Below are 16,942 nucleotides of genomic sequence, written 5' to 3' on the forward strand. Positions count from 1 at the left end.
GCACCGAGCGTGCGTGGGAGCCCCGCCTCGAAATCCGCCTCCAAAGGGGAGGAGCGTTTCCAGGGGGCCCGTCGTGTTCCTCTACGGCATTGGTCTGGGGACCCTGGCGCCCAATTTTGAAAAGAACCAATAGTTTGGAAAAGCTGGAGCATCAGCTTTCAGAGTTTGGGCCAATATTCATGGGAAATACACAAAAACATGGGGTTTCCACGTTATTTCACTCCCAATGTGTACGCTCCGACCTCTGTCATCCCCACTCATGCCCTAAATCCCTCGATTTTGTTAGTCTGTGTCTGGAGAAACTGATTTCTTTTTCAGATCATCCATTTGGATGCTCTAGACAAAAGAGAAGTGGGAAAACAAAAGCAATGGATAAAAATAAAGCGGGCATCATGAGATTTCGTGTAGCTAATGAGAAACTCAGCTCCATTTTGCAAGCACCTTTAGCTTCAACAAAAATGGGAAAAGTCCTGAAGAACAGGTAGCAAACAGAACCAAATGTTTTTTCTTACTAGGAATGACGGAATCCCTGACAATCATGACTCAGAGTGTCAGATTTGGATTTCTTTTCATTCCTTTCTCTTTTCTTCTTTTTTGAGACAGAAGCTGGCTCTGTCACTCAGGCTGGAGGGCAGTGGCCCGATCTCAGCTCACTGCAACCTCCACGCCCTGGCTGGCATTCAAGTGATTCTCCTGCCTCAGCCTCCCGAGTAGCTGGGATTACCGGTGCCCACCACCCACCACCATGCCTGGCTAATTTTTTGTATTTTTAGTAGAGACGTGGTTTTGCCTTGTTGGCTAGGCTTGGTCTCCAACTCCTGACCTCAGGTGATCTGCCTCCTCGGCCTCCCAAAGTGCTGGGACTACACGTGTGAGCCACTGCGCCCAGACGAGATTTGGATTTTGTATTTCACAAACACCCACATAGCACTTGTTATGTGCTAGGAACTATTCTAAGAGTTTTAGAAATATTAACTCTGTCCAGGGTGTGACTGGCCAGTGGTGCAGGCGCTAAAGAAATATACCAAGACAGTCATAGATAATGGAAGGCAGATTTATTAGAGAAGATATGAAAATGCGTTGCAAGGATGCAGTGGGCAGCACCGCAATGGAGGAGCTGTCTGCAAAGAGGCAGGGGCTGGAGGGAAGTTTTATAGGGTCATGCTGGAGGGTGGTAGGTGCAGAAAGAGGTTATGCTGCTGGAGCCATTGTACGGAATGTGTGCCGTTTGTATTCATTGTTCTTCCCCACCTGGGGCCCACCTCGCCCTTCTCATTCTTGCTTACTTCTAAGGACTCCACATCCACCCCCACAACACCCGTCAGAACAACAATGACAAATCTTTGGCATTAGGGCTGAGGTCTCATCTTCCAACTTCTTCCTGCTGACCAGGGTGTAGAGTTGACCCTACCTATGGTTGATGGTCTGTCAGAAGACCCCATGGGTCATTGTCCCAGATTGTGGGACATAGAATGTTGAATCTTGCTGGAGGAAAGGACTCATCACAGAGTGGGAGTGTGTTAAGGCAAAACTGGTGACCAGCTGAATCCCGGGGACTCTCATAAAGGCAGCAGGCGTCACTGGGGAGAGATTGATATCCCATTCACAGCATCATGTGAAAGTGAAACTGCTGAATTCTAGAAGATAAAAGTTTGTTTCTTAAGCCAGCTATTGGGTGGGGGGCGGCACAACCATTTGCAGTGTGACTGTTTTTCCTTATTGGAAGCCCATTTAGATAGCTTGAAAGTTAAACTTGGTGAAAAAGTGTTTAAATTTAATTAGACACAATAGGAGTGTATCCAGGGTTATGAATATAGCAAGCAAATACATGACTCTTAGGAAGAGCATGAAAAGTTTTTTTTATTACATTGAGAATTTAGACTTTTTTTGAGAAAGAGTCTTGTTGTGTCACCCAGGCTAGAGTGCAGTGGCTTGATCTCGGTTCACTGCAATCTCTGCCTCCTGGGTTCAAGCGATTCTCCTGCCTCAGCCTCCTGAGTAGCTGGGACTACAGGCACCCGCCACCAAGCCCGGCTAACTTTTTTGTATTTTTAGTAGAGATGGGTTTTTGCCATATTAGTCAGGCTGGTCTGAAACTCTTGACCGTGATCTGCCCACCTCAGCCTCCCAAATTGCTGGGATAACAGGTGTGAGCCACCGTGCCCAGCCGAGAATTTAGACATATTTTTAAAAGCCAAGGGTACAGAATTAAGTTATATTAGAGGAAAACATTGCTTAATTCTTTTTGATTTTCAAGATGAAATATTTCAGCATTAGGCCATAATAACAGAACTGGAGGAAGAAGTTATAGGAACTGACAAAAAATGAAGGAGAGTTATTATCTTTAGCCTTCTCCAGGGGAGAAAAAGCTGAAAGCAGCAGGCACAGAGAAAGTTGAACTGAGGTATTATTCTGTGAAGCTTTAACTTCTTAAAATTTTATTAAGAGCACATTAATACCTTAAGAAAAGCCGTGTTGGTTCAGGCCTATAATCCCAGCACTTTGAGAGGCCAAGGCAGGCAGATCACCATGTCTAGAGTAGACACCATCCTGGTAACATGATGAAACCCCGTCTCTACTAAAAATACAAAAATTAGCCGAGTGTGCTGGTGCACACCTGTAGTCCTAGCTACTTGGGAGGCTGAGGCAGGAGAATGGCTTGAACCCAGGAAGCAGAGATTGCACTGAGCTGAGATCACCCCACTGCACTCCAGCCTGGCAACAGAGCAAGACTCCGTCAAAGAAAAGAAAAGAAAAGAAAAAAGAGAAGAGAAGAGAGAAAAGAGAAAAGAAAGAAAGAAGAAAGGAAGAACGAAAGAAAGAAAGAAAGAAAGAAAGAAAGAAAGAAAGAAAGAAAGAAAGAAAACCTTGTTTTTAACACAGGTAACCAATGTTAGACTATTCTAAATAATTCCCTTTCAATTATAACCAACTTAAACACATGCAAAATTCTTACATAACTTCTTTGCAAACCTTCTCACGATTTACACAGACCCATTTATGACATGGACTTTCTGACCTGGACATCAGGACTTTCTGACTTGTCCTAAACATTCCTCTTTCCTAAACAACCAGTCATTTTACTTTAGGACAAAAATTTATCATACAAGGTCCTTTCTTGGCCAGGTGCAGTGGCTCATGCCTGTAATCCCAGCACTTTGGGAGGCAGAGATGGGCGGATCACTTGAGGTCAGGAGTTCAAGACCAGCCTGGCCAACTGTGGGAAGTAAAAAAAGTTTATCTTCAAAGTTTCCTTTCTTGTTTAAGAAAAATTCATAAGTGTTAGAAATAATAGTTTGTTTTAAACACCTTCTTCAGAAGCCTTCTTGCCTTTTTGATAGAAGCCCTATCCTATGTAGCTGTTAGAAATGTTTACAGGCACGTAGTACATTCTATGTCCTCGTACTTTAACCAAAATATCTGTGCTGGACGCACTCACAGGTATGTCCCAGCTCGCAGCCTATGTCCCTTCCTCTTTTTTGCTCTCCATTTCCTTTATCTGTTTAGAAAAGTTTCAGGTTATTAGACAATCGGGTTTTAGTTTAGATTATGAGGTCTGGCTCCAGCCAATGGAGATCAGACACAGCAGTAAGGACAACCCCAAATACAAAGAATTAAATATGTCTGCTTTCCTTTGTTCATTGTATTCTTGCGACAAGATTACTAGTGGCAGTATCCTTTCTGCAGGAAGTAAAAAGAATTCCTTTGCTGAGAGATCCTTTGTTCCAGTACTAATTTTTCTTTGCAACACCAAAAAGGTAACTCAGAGAAAAGCAAATTTCAGGACAGGAAATCAGAAGCTGTCCATGCAGGGAAAAAGAATCAATACATGGCAAAAGTACCCCAAGTATTAAACCACAAAGGACTGGCTTTCAAAGTCAGGAATTGAACCCAGGCTGCCATTGTGACAGGACAAAGCCTTAGCAACTGACCTACAGCACAAGGTGACTACTGTTGTTTTTCCAGAAGTTTAGAGCATTTTCAAGCTTGCAAAGGGTTTTAACTGCTCAAGACAATTTTCTAAGACTAGCCATGTTATGATTATGCATCTTTATTTTAATTTAACCATTTTCTTTTCATGGGGTACTCAATTCCAATAGTGATTCAATCTAAATAAAAGCCTGTTAAAGTCCAAATAGTAATTTTCCAGGTTTTTACCATATAAGCAAAAGGTATTTCCAGAAAGGGGTAGAGAAGTCATCTCCATGACAGGCGGCTTTTTAACTCAAGAAGGAAGTTCATAATTTTACTTGCCACCTCCAGAGTTGCCCTTGGCTTTGTTTTCTTGATGACTCCTGTTTGATTTGGAAGCTAGCCAAAGCAGAGAGCCCCCTTTTAGTTTAAGGCCTGATGATCATCAGGGGTTGGGATTCTGTCCCACGAGCCCACTGGCCCTCAGGGCAGTCCGGTTTCCAGTGGCCAGGCTTGTGGTAGAGGGAGCAAGCCATGCGGGATTTTTTCTCATAGGGCCAGTTTGCCTTCCAGTGGCCTGGCCTTCTGCACCGAAGGCAGTTACCTGGAGGTGTGTAGCTGGAGTAGGGGCGGGGGGCTTGCAAAGCAGCCAACAGCTGAGGCTGCTTCTTGTCCCTGCGTTTTTCTTTCTCCTTAGCCCTGTTCTTATTCTGCTCTTGGTTATAAAAGACTGAGGAGACTAATTTGCTGATTTTCTGCCTAGGGGCCATGCTGTATTACAAACGAAAATTCGACATTTCTTTTTGAATCTCTGGGTGACATTTGTCTCAATGTTTTGGGATGCGACCCAGAGGTGTTTGAAGGGATAGAGAGAGTTTGTCCCATGGCGGAAGTGGAAAACGATGATCTGCTGGGGGCTAATGTCTGCTGGGGACACCAACCGCATTCTCTCAGGCACCCCTGTCAGTACCCACCGCCCTCCGCCCCCTGCACCCCCCCCCACCAAGGAAGAGGACTCAACTCACATCTGCTGAAGGATTCCAGTGCACTTTTTTTTTTTGAGATGGAGTCTCGCTCTGTCACTTGGGCTGGAGTGCAGTAGCACGATCTTGGCTCACTGCAACCTACACCTCCTGGGTTCAAGTGATTCTCCTGCCTCAGCCTCCCGAGTAGGTGGGATTACAGGCATGTACCACCACACCCAGCTGATTTTTATATTTTTAGTAGAGATGGGGTTTTGCCATGTTGGCTAGGCTGGTCTTGAACTCCTGACCTCAGGTGATCTGCCCACCTCTGCCTCCCAAAGTGCTGGCATTTCAGGCATGAGCCGCTGTGCCCCCAGCCTCCAGTGCACTTTCTAAAAGGGTGTTCCACCTATTAGAAAGGACATCTTGAGGCCGGGCGCGGTGGCTCACGCCTATAATCCCAGTACTTTGGGAGGCCAAGGCGGGTGGATCACGAGGTCAAGAGATCAAGACCATCCTGGTCAACATGGTGAAACCCCGTCTCTACTAAAAATACAAAAAAAATCAGCTGGGCATGGTGGCGAGTGCCTGTAGTCCCAGCTACTCGGGAGGCTGAGGCAGGAGAATGGCTTGAACCCAGGAGGCGGAGGTTGCAGTGAGCAGAGATCGCACCATTGCACTCCAGTCTGGGTAACAAGAGCAAAACTCCATCTCCAAAAAAAAAAAAAGAAAGGACATCTTGGTGCTGGAGACTTGCGCTGGATGATTAGCCAGGAACCAAGAAAAAGGGTAAAGGAAGAACTCAGCCTGGTGCCATCCCAGGAGAGAGGACCAGAATGGGGAGACTCACTGCTTTGAGCCAGCTTGAGATCACCTAATTTGGGAACGTCCAGAGCAGGAGGTCTGGCTGTTTTCACAGGAGAATTTAGAGTAAGAAAGAGGGCCTCTGAGCTCCCCAAAACATATGTGCCAATTGCACCACATAAAGATTGCAGAACTTTTCACCAGAAGGGATAGGAGAGGGCCTTCTTCTCTTCTGGGCAAGGCAGCCAAACCTGTTCACCCACAATGGCCTTCAGGCCACACCAGAGAATGGCCGTGACCAGTTGCCATCAATTGTCCAAGGGATGCTAGAGTTTGTCCCCTGGAAGACTGAAAAGTAAAGCAAACTCTGAACTCTCACTCGATCATGGGGCAGCAGTCAGATGTCTTTCCACTGGGACTTTCTGCTCCACTGGGGAGCAGCCCTGACCAGGGACTTTCAATTGTCTCAGGGTTTTGATGCTGTCCACCGAGACGTTGGAATTGGAGGAAAGGGAGAGAATAGGGGAGAGGTCCCCAAGTACGGTCCCTATACAGGCCACCAAAATGTTGCAGGTGCAATTGGCCAGTGGCGCAGGTGGTAACGGAATTTACCAAGACAGTTGTAGGTAAAGAACGGCAGATTTATTAGAGAAGGTAGGAAAATATGTTGCAAGGATGCAACCGGCAGCTGCAGAGGAAGAGCTGTCTGCAAAGAGGCAGGGGCTGGAGAGAGCTGGAGGAGCTACTTGTAGAAAGAATCCATGCTGTTGGGCCACCTGTGGAAGGAGGTAGATGTGCCCTAGGTCTCTCAGAACAATTGTTCATTGTTCTTCTGTACCTGAGGGCCCTTTCTCATTATTGCTTACATATCTTATCAGGACTCCACAAACTGCTAATCCTCACCGCTTGAATGACCCTGGGGAAGAGAAGACCATTGGATTGAAATGTAATAGTTATGAAATTGCTTTCAAAATTCAGCAAGAAATAATAATTTTGCTTGCCATTGTCCCATACGAAACTTGCCAAGGCCGATTGTCATTTTATTCCTTACTGCCTATGCTTTCCGCCTGTATAGAATGAGGGATCTGTAAGTACTTTTAGATAGTTTCTTTTAAATTGCCTGTATTTTTCTCCCAGCTAGATTAGAAATAACAACTTCTGTTTTTGAGCAACTTATGCATCTGTTTTTATCTCAAGGTCTCAGCAACCCTTAAGGCCAGCTCCACCTCCTACTCCATGCTCAAAAGAAATTATAACACATTCTTTTGTTCACAATAGCTACTAAACAATCACTTGTTGGCTGCAGCTTGCACTGACCCTAACTCTGAGAAGTCAAACAATTTCCTCGAACCCCTAACTTTGAGGAGCTTAACAATTTAGGAGAAATTCAAGGATAGGCGAGGAGAAGAGTGCTACTTGGGCCATCATTTTCAGGTTTTATTTACATCTTTCTTGCCTGCTAGTTTCTTTTACCTTTCATGTAAATCCCTTGGGAAGGTTTGGGGTGTTTGTGGTTTGTAGATTTGGGTTCGACTTGTATTTGACTTACTCTTGGGTTAACTAAAGGTTACACTGTAGTAGCTTCCAGGTTGCCATGACAACTGGGAAAATAAAGAGCTGATTATCACATGTTTGTTGGTTACCTTTTATAGGTGAAGGCCTGGGACAGACGGCAGCAGACTGGGATATGCAAAGAGAAGAGTGGCGTAAGTGTCAAGTCTAGATCGAAGAAAACCAGTATCCCAGGATCATGGCGTATTTCCCTTGAACCGAAAGAACTGATCAAGAAACAAAGCTAGGTTGGTATAATACTGTGTGGGTAGAAATGGGGAGAAGTAAAAGCAATTTCTTTAATGTTGTGTTTGCCATTGTAGCATATAGAATTCTTGGTGTTTTTGTATTACTTATTCCTTTTTATTATTCCAATTTGTGTACGTACTATGAGTCCTATTTATATCTTTACAGGTTTGGGGTTCCTGACATGTAGCTGTTCTTTAGTTAAAGGGAGCTCCTTCTCTTTGATAATAGCTGAAAACTTATTACTATCTCATATATTTAGTTATACTACTAAATCCTTTTCTTAGAAACATAGTCCCTTGGTCACTCCTTCCTTGTCATTTTATTATACCTATTTTTTTTTATTTTTTATTTTGAGACGGAGTTTCACTCTTGTTATCCAGGCTGGAGTGCAATGGCGCGATCTCAGCTCACCGCAACCTCCGCCTCCTGGCTTCAGGCAATTCTCCTGCCTCAGCCTCCTGAGTAGCTGGGATTACAGGCACGCACCACCATGCCCAGCTAATGTTTTGTATTTTTAGTAGAGACGGGGTTTCACCATGTTGACCAGGATGGTCTCGATCTCTTGACCTCGTGATCCACCCGCCTTGGCCTCCCAAAGTGCTGGGATTACAGGCTTGAGCCACCGCACCCGGCTTTTTTTTATTTTTTAAGACGGGGTTTCACCACGTCGGTCAGGCTGATCTTGAACTCCTGACCTCAGGTGATCCGCCCGCTTTGGCCTCCAAAGTGCTTGGATTACAGGCGTGAGCCACCATGCCCAGTCTACCTATTTTCTTTTTTTGAGACCAAGTTGTCTCGTTCTGTTGCCCAGGCTGGAGTACAATGGTGCAATCTCAGCTCACTGCAACCTCCACCTCCCGGGTTCAAGCGATTCTCCTGCCTCAGCCTCCTGAGTAGCTGGGTTTACAGGCTCACACTACCATGCCCAGCTAATTTGCTTGTATTTTTTTAGTAGAGATGGGGTTTCACCATGTTGGCTGGGCTGGTCTCGAACACCTGACCTTGTGATCTACCCGTCTTGGCCTCCCAAAGTGCTGGGATTACAGATGTGAGCCACAGCGCCTGGCCCAGTATACCTATTTTCTTAGTGTTATTGTACTTATTTAAAAATTAGATATTTGTAATGCTTAGGCAGGATGAGATTTTGTCCATTTATTCAAAATATATGTATGAAAACTTATTACCTGCCAAAAATACCAGCAAATGGTGAAAAGTAAAATGAAGAGTGGAGGTAAGATTCACTTGTTTGCTGGTGTGCTCCATATTTTTCTGTTATTCAGACAATTTGTTTTTGACTCTGTTCTGTCTTTAATCACTGCCTTCTGCATTCACCCTGAACTTACTCAGCTTTAACCATCATCTTTTATAAACTTTCCAAGTACCCTAGGAATTTTAACAGTGGCATTTAGGAGATCTTGATACTAGCCTGAATTCTGCTGGTATCTAATTATGTGCTATTAATCTCTTTGGAATTTTATCCAACTGTAAAATAGAAATGATTTACCTGCTCTACAAGAGAACAATGAAAGATAGGGTATCTAAACCTGCATTTATTCATAAAATAATTTAATAAGTATTTACCAAATGCTTATGAGTACAGAAATTGTGTCCAGGGAGATATTCTAAGGCATCTCATTTTTTTACTTAAACAGAAGGGCAGAGGAATCTTGGTTTTACCACTTAGTAGTTGTAACGTGAATAAACCCTCTGGGCTTTGGTTTCCTCCTTTGAAAAGAGGGCATTGCGATGGTGCCTACCTCACAGAATTATTGTAAACTTTAAATGCAATAATATATTTAAAGTGATTAGGACAGTACCTCGCACATAGTAAGTGACCAATAAATGGTAGCTATTAGTCATCTGTCTTAGGAACGGAGACTCCAAATCATCCTGATGTCTGGGGTTTAAGTAATCTAATTCTGTCTAATGTAATCAAGTTTGTCTTATTCTATTCCCACAATGAACAAAGAATAAATAATTATGATCTTACATGTCATGACTTGTCACGAACTATCTCAAGACTGTCCCATTATTTTAAGTTCACCACTGGCTAGCTGAGCAGGGTTGATGATTGAACCATTGGAGATAAGTATGTGAAAACCTTTTGTAGGCTGGGTGCGGTGGCTCACGCCTGTAATCCCAGCACTTTGGGAGGCCAAGGCAGGCAGATCACTTGAGATCAGAAGTTCGAGACCTGCCTGACCAACATGGAGAAACCCCGTCTCTACTAAAAATACAAAATTAGCTGGGCGTGGTGGCGCATGCCTGTAATCCCAGCTACTTGGGAGGCTGAGGCAGGAGAATTGCTTGAACTTGGGAGGGTGAGGTTGCAGTGAGCCAAGATTGCTGAAAGATCATGCCATTGCACCCCAGCCTGGGCAGCAAGTGTGAAACTCCGTCTCAAAAAATAAAAATTAAAAAAGAGAAGAAGAAAAATTTTGTAAACTGTATAGTGCTATACCAGTGTTATGACTTTTTTTTTTCTTTTTTTTTTTTTTTTTGAGACTGAGTTTCACTCTTGTTGCCCAGGCTGGAGTGCAATGCTGTGATCTCGGCTCACCGCAACCTCCGCCTCCCGGGTTCAAGCGATTCTCCTGCCTCAGCCTCCTGAGTAGCTGAGATTACAGGCATGTGCCACCATACCCAGCAAATTTTTTGCATTTTTAGTAGAGACGGGTTTTCTCCGTGTTGATCAGGCCAGTCTCGAACTCCAGACCTCAGGTGATCTGCCCGCCTCGGCCTCCCAAAGTGCTGGGATTACAGGCGTGAGCCACTGTGCCTGGCCGTGTTATGACTATTTTAATTAATAACTCCCATTTCACTAGATTTATTTGCCTTGTCTGCCAGTTCTCTATATGGTTACTAAAATGTGTGGTTTTGCAAAATTATTAGCATGGAATTAAGACTTCAGTACTCAATGTGGCTTATTAACTGGTGGTGAAAATTTCTAAAAGAGCAGTTCTTAAAATGATGAGCCATGGCAATATTGTTAGAATGTATATAGCCTCTAATATTAGCTGAAATGGAAACAGTGATTTACATAGATACTAAATTCTGAGATTTTTTTTTTTTTTTTTTGAGACGCAATCTTGCTTGCTCTGTCCCCAGGCTGGAGTGCAGTGGCGCGATCTCGGCACACTGCAGCCTCCACCTACCAAGTTCAAGCATTTCCCTGCCTCAGCCTCCTGAGTGCTGGGACTACAGGCACGCGCCACCAGGCCCGGCTAATTTTTGTATTTTAGTAGAGGTGGGGTTTCATTATGGTTAGGATGGTCTGGATCACCTGACCTCGTGATCTGCCCGCATCGGCCTCTCAAAGTGCTGGGATTACAGGCGTGAGCCACCGTGTCTGGCCGATATTTGTTTTAAGAAAAGTCTTACTGCTTTAACTCAAATCTTGTAAATTAGCTGAGGTCTTTGTTTTTTGCATGAATGATTTGTGAGGAGCCAGATTAAATATAATGTAAAAATACACACGGTGGCTGGTCGCGGTGGCTCATGCCTGTAATCCCAGCACTTTGGGAGGCGGAGGTGGGCAGATCACCTGAAGTTAGGAGTTTGAGACCAGCCTGGCCAACATGGTGAAACCCTGTCTCTACTAAAAATACAAAAATTAGCCAGATGTGGTGGTGGGTACCTGTGATCCTAGCTACTCGGGAGGCTGAGGCAAGAGAATCACGGGAGCCGAGACTACGGCCACTGCACTCCAGCCTGAGCAACAAGAGCGAAACTCCGTCTCAAAAAACACCCTCCCAAAAAACAAACAAAAAAACCCACACTGTACAATTATGGTTAAAAAAAAAAAAGAAACCACACTGAAAACAGTAATTAGTTTGCCAAATGAGCTCAATTAGGTTACCGCCTTAGCAAGCCTCTTTGGGACCAAGTGGCCTCTAAGCACCTAGGTAGTAGTATCTTTTCTTTTCCTTTTCAGACTTTTGCTTTTGTAAAATTACTAAGGTGTAGTATGTCTGCTGTTACAGGATGGAAAAATGCATCATAGGAGGTTAGAAGCTTGTTGGCCTCACTCATAAAGGGATGATGAGAAAACTGAGTACCAGGCATAGAGCAAAAAGGAACTCACTCCTCCCAACGCTTTCATTTCTAAATAATGCTTATGGAAACCGTGCCAGGGTTAGCAAAAGAAAAGTGGCACAACCACGGCGGGTGGGCTTTGGGGAAAAAGGAAAGCGGGCGGGATATGGGGAAGAAAGCGACTTCTTTGCGCTTGCGCCACTGGGAAAGCTGACAAAGGCGCGTAAAGTGACGTCATTGTGCGTCACAATCCTTGTGGTCTCGCTGGAAGAGTAGCGCCGGCTCCGAGGGGCGGGACCCAGCTGATTGTCAAAGGCGGCAGGTTGTAGTTTTTGTTTTGTCCCGAAAGGCTTACCATGAATTGCCAGGGCTGAGAGAGATGAAGAGGATATGCGGCGGTGACAGGTTAAATTCCCCAGTTACCTTATAGAGTTGGAGGTGGGGGACCTTCTCATTGTTAGAGACCCCTACCATGGGAGATAGGCGGTTCGGAGCCAGTCCTGCCTAACTTTGTGTTCACTGATGTTAGGCATGCTAGGGCTGCAAAGGTGGGCACCCCTACTCATCTAAGAGCTTTCTCCCCTCTTCTCTTTTTCCCCTTTGCATCTCTTCTTACATCATCTGCCACTTAGTCGGCTTTCCTTGTGTGAACTGGAGCCGGAAAACCTTGAGAACTTATTCTTCGATCCAGACATGGCGCAGGAGAAAATGGAACTAGATTTCGAGCTGCCGCCGACTTCCACCACCTCAGACAGCAACATTTTGAGAAGAGTCAGCAGTGCCCCTTTGATCAATGGACTTGGGTGAGCCGGGTTGAGATACTGGAGGAGGCAAGCGGGTGGGGAGGAGGTGCTCAGGAAAGTGATTTCCTATAGAATTCCCGTCCCTTTATTTGTTGAGGTTCTGCAGATATCTCCCTTGTTCCTGGTGTCCAGAAATCCCACCCTCAACCTTCGGTGGGGGTAGTGGGATGGGCTGACCTGACTGAGAGTGCGCATCTACCCTGAGGTTGACAAACATCTAAACCTGAATGTCCTCTCCTGACAGTCTACCCGGAACTGAAAGCAGCAGCCAATTGGTGTGGAGCAGGACTTTTTTCTAACTTCAGCCCATTTCTTACCCACTCCTTTGAAGAAATTTAGCATCCTCCCCCACTCACCTCCAGATCTTCTGCCATGACTCTAATATTTGTCATTTCAGCTGCATTGTCACCTCTGACCTTCACCTACAGCCTCTTGAATGAAAATGATTGTCAAGCAAATAAGCTTTGGACTTTTATACACACACACACACACACACACACACACACATTTTTTAGACAGAGTCTTGCTCCGTCGCCTAGTCTGGAGTGCACTGGCACGATCTCAGCTTACTGTAATCTCCACCTCCCGGGTTCAAGCGATTCTCGTGCCTCAACCTCCCTAGTAGCTGGAATTACACGAGCCCGCCACCACACCTGGCTAATTTTTTGTATTTTTAGTAGAGACGGGGTTTTGTCATGTTGGCCGGGCTGGTCTGGAACTCCTGGCCTCAGGTGATCTGCCTGCCTCGGCCTCCCAAAGTGCTGGGATTACAGATATGAACCACCGGGCCCTGCCTACACATATTTTTTACTGGAGCAAAAAGTTTTGATACCACAGAAGCTTGATCTCCTAAATTACACATTCATGCTGGGTGGTAACTCCCCAAGGGTGGAGAAAATAGTCCTTAGGGGTGTGTGAAAAATTTTTGCTCTTTTTATGTATACAGATATACATACAGTACATACACATACATAGTACATATGTGTTATTAAAATTTCATGGGGAGCAATTGGGGAAAATGTCTAAAGAGACTTTTTAGAGGGTCAATAATGGAAAAAGGATTTTAAAACACTGTGCTAAGTGATGATTAACTGTATTTCTGAAGGTCTAGCATTACTAAATCTTATTTCTTAAACTAGAGTTTTAAAATGAGATTTTGGATCTCACATTTCAGTATATAAGATTTTCTAGATATTGTAAAAATATCTGAATAATGCATTCACTACATACGTTACTAACTTTGCCCCTCACCTTTTGTGGCATCATACTAATTGATAGTTGTAATTCACAATATCATAGACTATCAGGAAGGGATTCAGAGACCAGCTTTACCCTCCTCGTTTAACGTATGAGCATACTGAGGCCCATAAATCTCCAAAATGACATGTTTAGCGGCAGAGCCAGTACTAGGAACCTTGGTTTCCTTACTCCTAAACGACTGTTCTGTCCACTGCTAATCAATATCTAAGCTGATTAACTCTAAATAAATGCTGCTTTGGGGTCATTTGAAGTAGGAGAAAATATATTGTTCACAAAGTGAAAAGTAAACGAAGATTGACTGCAAGAAAATACATTACCTTTTTAAAATAGGCTGCCAGAAAAACATATAATGGGGACTCTGCATGTTGTGCTGAGAACAAGAACATTTTATACACTCAGGATTTTGCTCTAATCCTGTTGTGGCAATAAAGGAATTAAGGGACCCATGCTACTAGGAGAAGAGAGCAGTAGGGAGAATGCTGGCTTTATTGAAGTCAATGTAAAAAGAAGAAATAGGTTGCAAATAGATGATGGAGGATGTTGACTTGAAAGAACCTTTAGATCCTATTTAATGTATTAAATACGCCAGAGAAGGCGTGGGCTGGGCCCCTGCCCTAATCCTCAGAGTCCTGGAAACAGATCTCAGTTATCCCTTCATACCTTGTTTTGTTCTGCAAGTGATTTGTTTTTTGTGTTTGGTTTTTATTTTTCTTTTATCATATTAGAGCATAGCTACAATGTTGGATTCCATAGCTTAAAATCCTGATGCATGAAGTAAAATTTGTACAGAATGATGAGGGTCACTAGCATATTTCTTTACTAGGAGTTTAAAGATATAGAAGCCACAAAGTGGACAGAGCCCAGGGACTCTAGTCCATTCAGAAAGAAGTAGCATAGGAATGATGTGTGACATACCTGAGGTCAGGGAACTTTCCCAAATGATCTAAGGGCATTTTTTGTGCTGTTGTAGAAAATGTAGGGTGTGGTCAGAAAAGTTATTCTGAAGCAAGAAAAATTTAGGATTACACCGAGCCTTAGTTGAATTCATTTTTGCCTCAGTTCTCATTTGCGTATGTATACTGCTCACTTTTCTCTTTTTTTTCCCTTCCTTGGCCCTCTAACACTTGTGTACTACCTCTTTCTAATCTATACCTGGTAGTAAAACTTTATTTTCAGAAAGGTGAGAGTCACTAGCATATTTCTTTAGTAGGAGTTAAAGATATAGAAACCACAAAGTGGACGGAGTCCAGGGACTCTAGTCCATCAGAAAGAAGTAACAGGAATGATGTGACATGCCTGAGGTCACCGAACTTACCCAAATAATCTGAGGGCACGTTTTGTGCTGTTGTAGAAAAATTTAGCTTGCTAAACATTATTGCACCTCTTTCAAGTAGTTTTCGAACTTTGCTTGATGTTTCTTCTATATAAGGACCCTCTCGCACCGGTGTTTGCAGAATTAAATTCCTTACATTTGTTTCTTTCATGTCAACTCTTTTCAATACAGTGTTACTGTTTCGAAGAAGTTTCTGCACTGTTTTGTGTATATCTTGTACTAATAAAAATTCCAGTGTCAAAAGTTTTGAACCTCTTGTTTCTTTATACTTTTTATCTCTGTAGGTGACTGACTTTATTACTGGTGTCTAACTATATTTAAAGCTAGGAGGTTTTTTTTCCTTCTCTTTCTCTGGCCATTATTCAAAGACTCAGAGATTAGGTTCTTGTATTCCTGCCAGTGTCTCCCTACCTTAAAAACCTCTACCTTGACCCTGCATTTAAACTGTGACTTCCTCAATTCTTTTTTTTTTTTTTTTTCTGAGATGGAGTCTTGTTCTGTTGCCCAGGCAGGAGTGCAGTGGCACAATCTTGACTCACTGCAACCTCTGCCTCCCGGGTTCAAGCAGTTCTCCTGCCTCAGCCTCCCGAGTAGCTGGAACTGCAGGTGTGCACTACCACGCCCAGCTAATTTTTGTATTTTTATTAGAGACAGGTTTTCACCATGTTGGCCAGGCTGGTCTCGAACTCCTGACCTGGTGATCTGCCTGCCTTGGCCTCCCAAAGTGCTGGGAGTGTAGGCATGAGCCACCGCACCTGGCCCTCAACTCTATTTGAAAGGCAAATCACTGCCCCAAAGCCAAATCCATCCCATCACCTGACTTTGCAAATAAAATTTTATTAGAATGGAACCATGCCCATTTATTTACTTATTATCCATGGCTACTTTCCCACTGCAGTGGCAGAACTGAGGAGTTGCAACAGATACTATATGGCCCACAAAGCCTAATATGGCCCTTTGCAGAAAAAGTTTGCCCACCCTCTGGTTTATTGAACTCCTAGGAACGTGGAAGAATAGCAGCCATGAAAAATTATTGCTTTGGGAATATTATGACGTAAATCTATTATAGTTTAGACAGAGCTGTTTATTGATCGTTTGATGTGGAACGTTGAACATCCATCCAGTTATATACTACCTCTGCTTTTTCCAAGTTAGAAGTAGCACTTAGCTCAGTTCAGATATCACCTAGGGTTTTATAAATTCATGTTGAATGATGCATACCAGTTGAAGTATATGCTGCCTGAGTTCTTTCTTTCAGTTATAGTCTTACTAAAATTGGCAAATTTAGGAGAGAATATATCATTGCCAGCCCTAAGAATTAGGCCCCTTACACACATTCACGAAAGAGAGTGGAAAGAAATAGCCCATTACTGTCCCTCCAGTTTTCTTATAAGTGACTGCCAGAACATATTCCTATTCTCACAAAGAAAATGACTGGGAATAGAAGTAAAATTAGATACATCCATATACCTTCTCATTCACAAAATATTGAATGACGATCTGTTGTATGCAAATTATCATGTTGCAAAGATGTATCTCAGGGCTCAATAAGCTTTAATAGGGAATATAAATACTCAAAGGACTTAAATGTATGGTAGAGTCAGATAAGTGCTTAGGGAGCTAAAGAAAGTGCTAGGGGAATTCAAAGAAGGGAGGGAGAAGGAGAAGGTGGCATTTGAGATGGGCCTTCATGGATTGATAGGATACACCCTGGAAGAGAGGGGGCTGGGGTTGGGATAGCATTTTAAGTATTACATATACAACAGACTTGAAGGCAGAAAAGCATAGATGTATTCAGAGAACTGAATGTTCCACTTTGCCTGAACCCCTGACTCCCAAATGTTCATCTGCTGATTAGTGCTGATCTCAGATGAAGTTTTTACCAATCCATGCTTTTGGAGAAGTTAAGTACAGCATAATTAAAGATGTCATTATGTAGTTGTTAATTGTCCTTCCTGGGCAGGGCTGTACTGTACTCTGAGACTGTTATTCTCTTATTTTTTAAATACCAAAATGTCCTTTTACGAATG

The 16,942-nt window shown here is 43.5% G+C and overlaps 1 protein-coding gene across 7 annotated transcripts in view; it reads left to right on the forward strand.

The window, feature by feature from the left end:
- The first annotated feature begins 7,302 nt into the window (after positions 1 to 7,302).
- Positions 7,303 to 16,942, forward strand: part of FAM122C (family with sequence similarity 122C) — a 47,454-nt gene continuing 37,814 nt past the window's right edge. For 4 of the 7 annotated variants that reach the window (XM_032260266.1, XM_032260273.1, XM_032260270.1 and 1 more), the window contains exons 1-2: positions 11,835 to 11,921; positions 12,149 to 12,319. In XM_032260266.1, the coding sequence (XP_032116157.1) occupies positions 11,896 to 11,921; positions 12,149 to 12,319 (197 nt within the window). In that variant the 5' untranslated portion in view covers positions 11,835 to 11,895. Of the gene's footprint in view, positions 7,481 to 11,719; positions 11,922 to 12,143; positions 12,320 to 16,942 lie in introns of those variants that run through there. The other 3 variants (XM_032260269.1, XM_032260267.1, XM_032260268.1) reach the window with 3 other exon arrangements.

Source organism: Sapajus apella, unplaced genomic scaffold (genome assembly GCF_009761245.1).
Source record: "Sapajus apella isolate SASKATOON/1434 unplaced genomic scaffold, GSC_monkey_1.0 scaffold115, whole genome shotgun sequence".
In the NCBI taxonomy this organism is placed as follows: Eukaryota; Metazoa; Chordata; class Mammalia; order Primates; family Cebidae; genus Sapajus; species Sapajus apella.